The 13674-nt window shown below is 47.3% G+C and overlaps 1 protein-coding gene across 8 annotated transcripts in view; it reads left to right on the forward strand.

Moving 5' to 3' along the window:
- Positions 1–12362, forward strand: part of LOC122388943 (broad-complex core protein isoforms 1/2/3/4/5-like) — a 62646-nt gene extending 50284 nt beyond the window's left edge. For 2 of the 8 annotated variants that reach the window (XM_043380514.1, XM_043380522.1), the window contains exons 6-7: positions 8066–8257; positions 8828–9293. In XM_043380514.1, the coding sequence (XP_043236449.1) occupies positions 8066–8250 (185 nt within the window). In that variant the 3' untranslated portion in view covers positions 8251–8257; positions 8828–9293. Of the gene's footprint in view, positions 1–8065; positions 8264–8827; positions 9294–10687; positions 11268–12141 lie in introns of those variants that run through there. The other 6 variants (XM_043380516.1, XM_043380528.1, XM_043380526.1 and 3 more) reach the window with 6 other exon arrangements.
- Positions 12363–13674: the final 1312 nt, after the last annotated feature.

Below are 13674 nucleotides of genomic sequence, written 5' to 3' on the forward strand. Positions count from 1 at the left end.
TATGCTGGTGCTGGTTGCGGGTTGTTAGAGCCTTTCTCATGGTTTGCCTGTATCGAACTCAAACCCACCCTACCCTACCCTAACCTACCCATACCCTACCTTACTAATAACTCATAGTTAACCTTCTCATACTCGATTAAAGTAACGTACCAAATTTGAGCGCAATCGGCCCAGCCGTTCTTGAGATATAAAACTGGCCCACTGCACGTGCGCACGCGCTAACTGAGACTCTAGATGACTTGTGCCAGCCACCCCTCTAAATTGTTCCTAACGGTGTACAAAATTTGAGCGAAATCGGCCCAGCCGTTCTTGAGATGTATAAGTGGACCCCTCACGTGCGCACGTGCAATCGATCCACCCTACCTGTCACACATGACCATGCATCGCCAGATGAGTGCCCCCTCCACCCGCAGTCCAAGTTTCAGCGCAATCGGCCCAGTAGTAGCGTAGTTATTCCTAGTACAAAAATGTGCTGTTTAGTGGAAGGCGCTTATTTTCATTGTTTGGAACTCCCCTTGGCGGGCGGTGTATTGCAGCCCATGCTTTGATAGCTATTGTCAAAAGTTGAATGACTTGCCGGCCATAAGCCATCGATCGGATTTTGTCGAAAAATACCGGTAACGTTAACAAAACATGATCACATGCTTGAGTCATTTTCACGAAAGTTTATTGACTTTTCGATAATATTTTGGGTGGATATTGGTCAGAAAAGAATGCTCTTTCCAAATATGTAGGTTTCATAGCCATTGGTCAGCGTTTTCAATACGTTTTTATGTTGTAAAGGACATCGCGCTCCGAGCGAATCAAATTTTCCAATTAATGTTTCATTATTAAGGAAATGGTACGGATCATCACTTTTTATTTGTTTTGCTATCATTACACGTACATTTGTCTGTAAAATGGTGCCACACCGATTTCATTCCGTCAAACCGTTTTCCAGCGGCATCCATTTTCCCGTCACAATGCACGAAATCGGTCATTTTTTCACAACCGGCGGTCCTGTCTTGCACGTGGCGCGTGCTATACTATGAAACCATGTCAATACGCTAGGTCCATCTCTCCTCTATCCAGTGGTTGCAACCCCACCTCGCTACGGCAATCTGTCGCCAAGTTTTGGGCTCGGGAAGTGGGCGCCGCAGGCCGGTTTTCGCCCGATCTTCGATTTGACCGTTTCCCGTGTTAACCCTATGGCGCACGCGAGCGCGTGCTGACGGCGCACCCCTGGGCCGATCACGCTCAAATTTTAATACAAAGGCCGCCCACGCCCACAGATTCGGCATGCCAAATTTCACGTCGATACGCGGCGCCTTTCAGGCGCAATAAGACACATAAGTCATGACACATGGATGGACGCACGGACATGTTATAATTCATAATATAGACTAGAGGGACAGCATTACGCGCAGCGTAAAGAGGGACAGCATTACGTGCAGCGTAATAAGTCAAGTTTCAATAAAATCGGCTCAGTAGCGGCCGAGTTATGGCCAGAATAAATTTGGCGTCTCCTCCTGGACGGCGGTGCCCTGTTCCGGTATTCATTGCCAAAGGTCAGTGACCTTCCGGCTCTGATTTCACCCAGTTTTGCAGCGAAGAAACTGAGGCTAATGCGCGTGCTCTCTGATCGGCGCCGGCCGCGGCCCAAAATCCCGCAAAGATGCGCCCGCCACGTGCACACCGCTGCACGCACCCCCACCAAAATTTAATACGACAAACAGATGCACGCGTCTGACTTATGTCCAAAATTTCACCCCCGCAGCCCGCACCGTTCCGGAGCAATACCCCGCCAAGCGTGACTGACGCGTTACATACATACATACATACATACATACATACGTACAGACGTTTTGATTTTTATATATGTAAACTAGATGGACAGCATTACGCGCAGCGTAAAGAGGGACAGCATTACGCGCAGCGTAATAAATCAAGTTTCATTGCAATCGGCCCAGTAGCGGCCGAGTTATGGCCAGAATAAATTTGGCGTCTCCTCCTGGCCGGCGGTGCTCTGTTCCGGTATTCATTGCCAAAGGTCAACGACCTCCGACTCTGTTTTCCCTCATTTTCGCAGCGAACAATCTGAGCCTAAGGCGCGTGCCGTCTGCTCGAAACCGGCCGCGGCCCAAAATTCCGCAAAGATGCGCCCGCCACGTGCAAACCGCCGCACGCACCCCCTCGAAAAGTTGATACGACAAACAGATGCACGCGTCCGACTTGCGCCCAAAATTTCACCTCCGTAGCCCGCACCGTTCCGGAGCAATAGCCCGCCAAGCGTGACTGACGCGTTACATACATACATACATACATACATACATACGTACAGACGTTTTGATTTTTATATATGTAAACTAGAGGGACAGCATTACGCGCAGCGTAAAGAGGGACAGCATTACGTGCACCGTAATAAATCAAGTTTCAATAAAATCGGTCCAGTAGCGGCCGAGTTATGGCCAGAATAAATTTGGCGTCTCCTCCTGGCCGGCGGTGCTCTGTTCCGGTATTCATTGCCAAAGGTCAACGACCTCCGACTCTGTTTTCCCTCATTTTCGCAGCGAACAATTTGAGCCTAGGGCGCGTGCCGTCTGCTCGGCGCCGGCCGCGGCCCAAAATGCTGCAAAGATGCGCCCGCCACGTGCACACCGCTGCACGCACCCCCACCAAAATTTAATACGACAAACAGATGCACGCGTCCGACTTAAGTCCAAAATTTCACCCCCGTAGCCCGCACCGTTCCGGAGCAATAGCCCGCCAAGCGTGACTGACGCGTTACATACATACATACATACATACATACATACGTACAGACATTTTGATTTTTATATATGTGATAGACTAGATGGCATGTTTTGCGCTATAACTTGATGTTTTGATTAAATTGGTTTTACGGATGCATTATGCTGGGTTAAAAATCGTTTTACTTGTATTATTTGGGTCCTTACTCATACCCTACCCTGCCCATACCCTACCTGCCCATACCCTATCCTGCCCATACCCAACTTCTATCCTATCCTACCCATCACCTAACCATACTCTGCCCTGCCCATACCCTGCCCTGCCCATACTCTAACACTGCCATTATCCTACCCTGCCCATACCCTACCCGGCCCATACCCAACTTCTACCCTATCCTACCAGTCACCTAACCATACCCTACCCTGCCCATACCTACTCTGCCCATACACTACTTAGTACTCATACCCTAGATGGCCAGCTTTCGGTATATTGATCTGAGAGTAAGAATGCGTTGTTGCTGAGTCGATGCCTAACGGTACGCCAGCTCGTTAAAATGTAACATTCGCAGCCCTCTCGGCGGTTGCCGGCTGGCCGAATGCTACCTAGGGACGAATTCGGGCGAAAAGCTTCGTCGCCGACCGGCCGCGAACCACCCGTCTTCGGATTTGGAGACTGACATCTTATCCACTCGGCCGCGCCGTCAGCGGATAAATGGCGAGTATTAGACAAATATAAAGCACACGGTAATATTACTGCGCCGGTGCCGCGTTCAAGGCCGGCCGCCGCCGCTCAACTGGTAAAAAATGCGTCGAAAACGGTATAATCATTGCTCTGTTTCTTAGAGCCCTTGATGACTTTTTGAAAATATTTTGGGTGGATATTGATCAGAAAAGAGTGTTCTCTCACTCTATGGTAAATTTATAGCCATAAGTCTTCGTTATCAAGGCATTATGACGGTGCAAAGACGACCATGCCTTTTACGCGTAAAACTTGCAATTTGTAAGCGTTTAATTATAAAGATTTGCAAGTGAATGGTCAAAAACATATGTATTCTGAAAAGGTCAGATCCTCTTTTAGTCTGTGAAATGCATCTCGTGTCATTCGAGTGCATCGTTTTCAAATGCCAACGTTTTTCCTGAAATGTGTAAAAAATGCCCGTTTTCTCGAGATTAGAGGCTATTTCTTTGCACGTGGTACATAACTAAGAAAAAAACTTGTTGCATACGATAGGCCCATCTCTTCTGTATCCATCAGTGAAAACCGCATGTCGCTGCGACTTACGGTTACCGAGATATAAGCTCGGGAAAGGAGCGCTGCAGGCCCGATTTTCGCCCGTTGGCGGTTTTCGCGGGCCACGTGTTAAGCCTATGGGAGCACCCTTTTGCACGTGCCGACGGCGCACCCCTGGTCCGATCACGCCCAAATTTTAATACAAAGGCCGCCCACGCCCACAGATTCGGCATGCCAAATTTCACGTCGATACGCGGCGCCGTTCCGGCGCAATAAGACACATAAGTCATGACACACGGATGGATGGAGAACGCACGCACGGACGACTTATAATTCATAATATAGACTAGATGGCATGTTTTGCGCCATAACTGTGCGCTTTGATAGATGCGTTTGAGGGGGCATTAGTTTGGGTGTGGGAACTTTTGATTTTTATTTGTCTTATTTTGTCGGAGTTGGATATTTGTTTGTACGGCATGGTATGCTGGTGCTGGTTGCGGGTTGTTAGAGCCTTTCTCATGGTTTGCCTTTATCGAACTCAAACCCACCCTACCCTACCCTAACCTAACCATACCGTACCTTACTAATAACACATAGTTACCCTTCTCATACTCGATTAAAGTAACGTACCAAGTTTGAGCGCAATTGGCCCAGCCGTTCTTGAGATATCAAACTGGCCCACTGCACGTGCGCACGCGCTAGCTGAGACTCCAGATGACTTGTGCCAGCCACCTTTCTAAATGGTCCCCAACAGTGAACAAAATTTGAGCGAAATCGGCCCAGCCGTTCTTGAGATGTAGAAGCGGACCCCTCACGTGCGCACGTGCAATCGATCCACCCTACCTGTCAGAAATGACGATGCATCGCCAGGTTATTGTCCCCTCCACCCACAGTCCAAGTTTCAGCGCAATCGGCCCAGTAGTAGCTGAGTTATTCCTAGTACAATAATGTGCTGTTTACTGGTAGGCGCTTATTTTCAGTGTTTGGAATTCCCCTTTGCGGGCGGTGCATTGCAGCCCATGCTTTGAAAGCTATTAACAAAATTTGAATGGCCTGCCGGCCATAAGCCATCGATCGGATTTTGTTGAAAAATACCCGTAACGTTAACGAAACACGGTCGTATGTTTGAGTCATTTTCACCCAAGTTTATTGACTTTTCGATAATATTTTGGGTGGATATTGGTCAGAAAAGAATGGTCTTTCCGAATATGTAGGTTTCATAGCGATTGATCAACGTTTTCAGTACGTTTCGATGTTGTAAAGGACATCGCGCTCCGCGCGAAATAAATTTTCCAATTAATGTTTCGTTATTAAGGAAATGGTACGGATCATCGCTTTTTATCTGCTATCCTCTGATTACACGTACATTTGCCTGCAAAATGGCACCACACCGATTTCATTCCGTCAAACCGTTTTCCAGCGGCATCGATTTTCTTCCCACAATGCACGAAATCGGTCATTTTTTCGCAACCGCGGGTATTGCCTTGCACGTGACGCGTGCTATACTATGAAACTATATCAGTACGCTAGGCCCATCTCTCCTCTATCCATTGGTGGCAGCCGCTTCTCTCTGTGACCACCGGTTGCCGAGATCTAAGCCCGGAAAGCGATACATGTCGGCCCGATTTTCGGTTCACCGCCGCTCTCGCCGACACCATGCTATCCCTATGAGAGCACCCTTTTGCACGTGCTGAAGGCGCACCCCTGGACCAATCAGCCCCAAATTTTAATACAAAGGCCGCCCACGCCCACAGATTCGGCATGCCAAATTTCACGCCGATACGCGGCGCCTTTCAGGCGCAATAAGACACATAAGACATGACGGATGGATGGAGATCGTACAGACATGTTATAATTCATAATATAGATTAACTCACACAGTAGCTACCAGCATCTGCGATGCTGGGCTCCGCATCGCGGGACCGCAGGTTGTTTGAGCAAGCACCTTTGAAAACGCAGCAAAAACGCCCGCCGCCAAACGAGGGGATGAGCCTTGCACGTGCACACGGGAGTCAGTGTGCTACAAACACTGCCGCAAAAAAACGCACGCCGTCCGTTAAACTAAACACTGACGCATTAAGACAAATATGGCGCCTTGCGGCAAGTGTGGTGCATTCATATCTGCCGTTTAAGCAGCCATCCTTCAATCAAAGCGCATCCTAATCGTCCCATGTTCGATAAAGTTAGGCACATTCTGTGATTTGCGGCAAAAATGGCGCTTTGAGACAAACGTGGCGCACTGCGACAAACGTGGCGCATTCGTTCCTGTCGCTAAACAATTTTATCCACCCACCAAAATCTAGCCCAATTGGACTTAAACTGACAAAGTTATGTTCATTTGAATATTTCACTATAAAATATCTCCGCAACGGAGGTGCCCAAATTTGCACGTGTGCCACGTGACCGCCGGTAGTGTAAGCAGGACTTGTCCCCTCACTGATTGCACCATTTCAGTGTTCCTGGCTTGTGCTGTTTTCGTGCTATAAGGCCACAAATCGGCAAACACACGATAATCTGGGAGGTACGCGACTCAAACACGTGGCCACGTGGCACGTGCCGTACCTCTGATAGCTTCACCGTTCACGCCACGTGATGACCCATCGACGTGGCCATCAGCATGTAAAAGATGACCCCGGCCGGTGTCACCGTCTCCGAACAGTGGACGGCTAAACTCGAAAAACGGGAAAATTTAGGGAAATTTCACCTTTCGAACATATAATTTCCCCAGAATTTTAAATTTTTCATTTTACAAAAAATCCGAGATAGCAGTTTTTTAGCGTCCTTCATTCTGTGCCTAAACCCGTTTTCAGATCGACCCTATCATAAAAACTGACGGCCTGACGGCAATTTCCCCCACTCCTTGCATTTCACAATGCTAGTATATTTAAGCACCAAAATTGACCCCGTGCCACGGCACGTGCAATAGCACGTGCGACACGTGACCACCAGTGCGACAAGCTGGATTCATCTGCTCACCGGCTGCACTGATTTGGTGTCGCTAGTTGAAGTCGTTTCCACGCCATACGACCCCCAGTTGGCCAATGTCGGATTTTCCCGGAGGTTACCCCATCGAACACGTTTGCACGTGGCACGTGCTTTTCAATCGCCCCATATCTGACCCATACCATGTGGTAGCCGACACCACGGGGCACAACATATTGGAACATTTTCAAAATCTAACGTGGAAATTTTTGACAAAATCGATTTGAAAATAATTTTTCGAAATCGCCATAGGCTCAACATGGGGTAACTGTTTGTGACGATTACCCGAAATTTTGTCAATTATATTTTAAGTAATTACCACCGTCAGTTGGGGTGCCAGCCCGAGATCCGACCCTAAAAATATCAGCAAATATAATTGACGAAATTTTTCGCAAATCGCATTTTAATTTTTTCCCATGTTAACCCTATGGGAAAATGCACGTGCCGATTACCCCAAAACGGGCCATTATATTTCATAACGAAACATAACAACATGTTCTATGGTCGTTTCTCAACAGGTCCTGAATGTTTAAACAAAATCGTATCATAAAATTTTGTGCAATGAACGAATGAAAATGTCTCTGCAAAAACGTCCATTGACTTAGCATGGGGAGCAAAAAAAGTTCAACTTCAAACTCGTGCAACTCAAGTTAACGAATTCTGACGGGTATACGGCGCACACGGGCGTGTACCTGAACGTGTCGGTCATAAAATGGTGTGCAGCAAACCATACCTTGATCGGCGATTTTTTCCGCTATTCGCGATCGCGCAAAAAGTGTCCAAAACTCCGTTGACTTAACATGGGGAAAATGGAATCGCACGTGCCACGCGCAAAAGAATTCTGAGCGAATAGCGACCGGTGCCATCAGGTAGATCGCCTGCGGGAGCCCATACCCTGAACTTTTTACGAAAATCGCAATGCACGTTTAGGCCCCACCCAAGTTGCCCCAATTCGCGGCCAGCCATGCTAAACATAGCCCGGAGAAGGACCGCTCCGGTTGTTTTTCAATAGAAAAACACAATTCTAACGAATAGTGTTTGTCTTTTCAAACAACCTGCGGTTAAGTAACGGATATCTAATCTAATCCACTCATTCACCATCTGCTCGGTCTGTCCCTTTCAGACGGTCCGTGGTATCCGGGTAAGCGGTGCGCGATATGCGATCAGCAGTTCTTCTCATCGTCATCATTCAGAAAACACCGTGCACTCCACCGTGGGGAGACCCAGTGTCCGGTGTGCCACCGTGTGTTCACCCAGAAGGGCAACATGCTGGCACACCTGCGGAGGGTTCATCACTCCCACTACTAATGACATGGTAATAGTTGAGTACTTTCATTCGTTTTTGCCACCTCGGAGGTAGGAAGGGGGGAGGTTGATATAGGAGATAACTCTCCACTAATAGCAGCTCAGTGGGTCTCTCTGCGACTCTCTCTTTTATACACAGGATACTAAGCAGGCGGTTTGCGTGTGCCTTGCAGTGCACATGTATGTACGCGACTGATCCTTGCGTTTGATATTCGTACAAAGTTGTGCGAGAAGTGGTTTAGGTGACTTGAGAGGGTGATGGGTTTAGGTGATGAGAGGGTCAGTTAACAGATCATACAGCCAAAGTCTATGATGGGCCGATGTTCATTTGTTTGGTTGTCGGTGATTTCCTTTCATGAATGATTTGCTTTACCAGGTGCAATTTTTCATTATATTACCGTTTATTTTATTTCAACCCTTATGTTGAAAATGAACACGCACGAGCAATCTCGTTCAAACATGAAACGAATCAACGATGAATAGCTTGAACTTCTACCCAAAAAATCTTGATTTATTTGTTACAAAATAAATCGTGTTATGTACCCCACTCTTTTAATCCTTTTGTTGTGTGTCTTTTCAGACGGTCCCTGGTTTCCTGGCAAGCGGTGCGAGGTGTGCTCTCAGCAGTTCTTCTCGTCGTCGACGTTCCGAAAGCACCGCGCCCTGCACCGCGGGGAGACGAAGTGTCCGCTGTGTCTGCGCGTCTACCGGCAGAAATCCTACCTGAAGACACACATGAGGATGGTCCACGACTTGGATTGTTAAACGACAATCGGTCGACATTGTCCCGATCGTGGCCTTAGTTTGTGACATAGTGATGCGTGGAGTATCGCTCGTATCATGTACTGTATCGTTTGTCGTGTATGCAAGTACAGTACTGGGTGAACGGTATGGTATCGATTTGTGTTTTTGTGCTTTTGAGTTCTGCAATTAATCAATGAATAGTTGAGTACTGGCCGTTGGCGGCTTTTGCACTGTGTAAAAGTTTGTAATTGGCACTAGAACTTCATGTGGTTGTTCAAATAAACTACTTTGGGTAATATCGATATTGAATCTTTGTGCTACATGCGGCCCACAGATAGCACTACAGTTATATGGATCACCGCGGGAGGAGCATTTATTCAAAATTTATCGTAGGCACACACCACACTGCTCTTAAGCGAGTTCTAGAAAGCTATCAGAATAAAGGCCCTAAATGCGATCAGAAAAAGCGTTTTGTGTGTATACCCTGTTGTGTGTTACGATGCATGGGTCATTATTGTTACGATAGCTCGTTTTCAGTAAATATTGGAGCATGACTTGGTCTCGTGCATTGATCGCAGATATAATTTGTGATAGGTGAACAATCCGCATTCCGCAGCCTGACTTAGTCTCGTGCATCTCACGGTGACTATGTGCATCTGATCGCAGATGTGACTCGTGATAGGTGAACAATCCGCAGCCACATGGGGATTGGCAGTGGTACGAGGAATGGGGAGTCCGGAGGTCTCGCCCCTAGAGCAGTTTCTTGCGAAGAAATAACTACAATGTGATCGGTTAATGATCATTGCAGGACACCATAGGTCAGCATACGGTAAACACCAATCCATGCACCGTGGGGAGACCAAGTGTCACCGGTGTGTGCGTGTGTTCCGCTCCAAATACGGGCTCCAGGTCCACCAGAGACCAACTGCTGGGAGAGGTCGCTGGCCCGCTCCATGGGGGTGCCTCGGCCCGGCTCCCCGGAGTAGGGTGGCGGCGCGCTGCTGGCTCCAAAGGGCGCTGCTGGCCCCGGGGGAAGTGTAAATAGACAGTGGTGTGTGTCGCAGAGCTGTAAAAGGTCATCCGAGGGCATCGGCATCCGGCACCGTCTCCAGGTAGCGTTTAGCTCTTTTATCTAGACGTTTGTAAGTAACATGAAGGGAGCATGAAAGCAAGCGTGAAGGGATTTTCTGGACATAGCACAGCACCTATATCGTGTTTTTCTCAAATCGATCTATCCGAAAAAAACATCAATCCGTGAGCACACACCGGAGTATTACGAGCACTTGATTACGACGAGGTTTGGACTGGGGGTTCGATATGCTTTTCAATTCCCAGCTCATTCGATACGGCAGCTCATTCCAAGATTAGTGCTGTCTTTTTCGACTCGCTAACTAGACCTGCTTGGAATCAATTGACCAAAACCTTTGATGACGTCAAGGTCAAGCGATCTTAGTGTTATTAGGTATTACCTGACTTCGGCAGGGCGAAGCACCAACCATTCCCCCTCGACTGGGCAGTTTTTCTACTACTTATTAGATGCTGTTGAATTTTCTTTCTTTGTTTTTTTTTTTAACAACATACTTCGTCAATTTTGGACGTTGCGGTAGAAACAAATAACACAAAAATGTCCCATTCCTTGGATCCGCCAGTGCCTAATATGGTGTTTTAACAAAAATGAACACGTTTGTTGTTTCAGATCGGCAATGGTACCCGGGCAAACGGTGTGAGATATGTGGTCAGCAGTTTTTCTCATATTCCACGTTCAGCAAACACCCTGCCGTCCATCGTGGGCAGACCACGTGCCATCTGTGCCAGCGGGTGTACCGTGATAAAACCGGCCTCAAGTACCACATGCGAGCAGCGCATCATATCACGTAGCTGTTGGTCGTGACATCGTTCAGCCGTTGTCTGTGTGAGCCCGTGCTGGGGTGTGCCTGGGTCGCATCTCGGGTCGGTGCCCCGACCAAGAGCACCGCTCCGCTGAAGCATGCCAAAGTGATCGGCAGAGACGTCTAAGCGGACATGCCTTTGGTTGTAAATATTTAAAATTGTGTTTGTTGCTGTTTCAAGTTCTCGCTTTGTGTTCGTTTATTTGTTTGCAATTTCGTAGTTAAGTTGTAATAAGTGACGGCGCAACTTGTCTCTTCCGCATAATATTTTATAGGCGGCTGAATTGTGCCTATCATTTACATATGATGTGTACCTATAGTATATGAAGTGTGTTTGCTTACTGTTCACTGCTCGGGACGGTTTTGGATGCAAAAATAAAAGTTATATTGCATACCTATTACCTGCCAACCCAAAAGTCCACTCTCTCAAACCGTTCGACGCAAGAAGACCAAGCTGCATCACAATACCTGAGCTAAGTAAATGCATACCAACCGTTAAACCTACCTACACGTTTAGAAGACTTACCTACCTGCCTGAGAGTCGCGCTTGGTGAAATTATCGGCCCGTTCGATTTTGTCTCTTTAGGACTGCCTCCGTGACACCCAGATGTAATAATCTATGCAAAATGTTTTTTATGCAGCTGTGTCTTTGAAATACTACCTGTTATAGGTAAATCAAAATGTAAGCATCTGTGGCTGCACGCCACGGTTACCTAAGAATCTCATTATTTATCTTTTCTTACCCCTGCTGGCGTATAAACAATGAGTAGGTAACCGTTTACAGCTGCCTCGAATTCGATTTAATTATTTTACTTTACAATCCATATTTGATCCTACCCACTTATATATAATATAGGTACCTAGGTATAATGAAGGTACGTACCAACCTGTAACTTTTCAAACAATTGTGCTGCATAGGTACCGTTTACCTTTTGACTACATGTTTGCCGATCCTTGAGCACAAAAATATTCCACCTCAACTTATTATCGATTTTCCAGCGATTAGCCATTCAACTCTGGCATACTTCACTTAAAGTCGTAAATTATTCCTTTTATTATGAAAGGAAAGGAGTCCCTATCGATTCGATCGACTCGGTCTATCGATTCATCAATGCATCGTAACTTCTTGATTTCAACCGTGGCGTTGCGTTCTATAAAGGAACTTCTTTTACCGGCCCGGAGCTAGCTGATCTCGACTTTTCTGCGTCTCCTGTCACACCATTCCCGGCTGATGTGTGACTGTGTGTGCTGTGACCGACAGGTGGCTTCCTGTGTCACCTGTGCCAGCGTCACTTCACGTCGTACTCGTCCTACTACCACCACCAGCAGGTTCACATGGGCAACACCACGTGCCCCATCTGCGGCAAGGTCTTCTCGCAGAAAGGACACCTGCGCGTCCACCTCCGCACCGTCCATCGGTGCCTCGTCTGATTCCGGGACTCCGGCGCTGCCTGTCAGAAACATGTGATCGGGACGATCTGACCGTGATGTTTGGAAGCTGTTCAGTGTTTGCTGTTTAGTGTCTGTTTTGATAATGTCTCTTAGTGTGGCCGGGTATTCGCATCGAAACGACGGACCTCACCATGTCAAGCGTAACGGATTTTGTAGGCTGCACCTCCACCGCGAGGGGGGGGGGGCTCGCTTTGTCTGGTAAATTTGATAGCCGGCTCAGTAGCGGCGGAACACCTTCAATTAAGGGGGGGGGGCACTGCCGACTTTTGGTCCCACTCTTTCCATGCAACGCCCATAGGGCTAATGTTAAAATGCCAAAATCAAAGGGGGGCACGGTGCCCCGGTGCCCTCCCCGTTCCGCCGCCTATGAGCCGGCTGTCTCTCTCCTTGTCGCAGTCGTGAATTGCGTCAAAAATCAGCTCATTAGGCTGAGGCAGACTTGTCCCAAAGACCCTATCAGCGGCCGCCACCCGGCCCGTCAGTGTATCTGGGGGACTTTGGAGGTTGAAACCAGTGAATATGTGCCGCTTTACGTGCAGTGAAGCCGCTCACACCACTCCAATACGGTGGGACGGATATCGGACCTTTTTTAAATTCCATTGCGTCAGTGAGAAAATGAGCATTGAGCGTACTTCACGTCCACCCGCAACCCCGCAGCCCGCAACGAAGCGTTTTGCTTCCATAATGCGCCATTAAAGTAGATAAGGCTGCCAAATAATGCACAGCGTTTACCGGATATTTGCAAGTGATCCTGGCGCATCACATACAATAATATTGATGTAAAAATCAAGTATTTCTTTATTGTCATGACCTTTCCTCCTTTTCAAAAATATGCGGAGCCAAAATTATATTGTTTTAGCGTTTTCAAATATATCGGCCACAGGCCTTCATCAGTGAAATATCCAAAAGAACACTTTTGCATCTTTTTCTGATTGCCGCATTTTAAAATATCTTTTTAAAGGTCGTTCGTGCTACGTTGCCTGATCATACCACTATGGCCAGACACAGTTCACAAATGTAACATTGGCGATAAATCGCAGCGGTTCCTATATACGCACATTGCACATCACAATCTGTAAATGTATCACTGTCTATCAATAACATTGAGCGTGTGGTACCTGGCAAATATCGTTCGAGATAGTGGACATTATCCATACAAAATACAAGAAACCTATATACTATCGAGCGGATTTTGAAACGGCTCTGAAATTGTTTCCAATCGTAAACTTAAACATATATCATAGTATAAATGCAGATAAGAACTTTTTCAGCATAGAATACGTTTCAATGTCTAAGTTCCCTGCCTCGGCTCTATCTCCCTCTTTATCTCTCTCTCCCTCTC

This window comes from Amphibalanus amphitrite, unplaced genomic scaffold, assembly GCF_019059575.1.
Source record: "Amphibalanus amphitrite isolate SeventyFive unplaced genomic scaffold, NRLGWU_Aamphi_draft 000339F_arrow, whole genome shotgun sequence".
NCBI classification, from domain to species: Eukaryota; Metazoa; Arthropoda; class Thecostraca; order Balanomorpha; family Balanidae; genus Amphibalanus; species Amphibalanus amphitrite.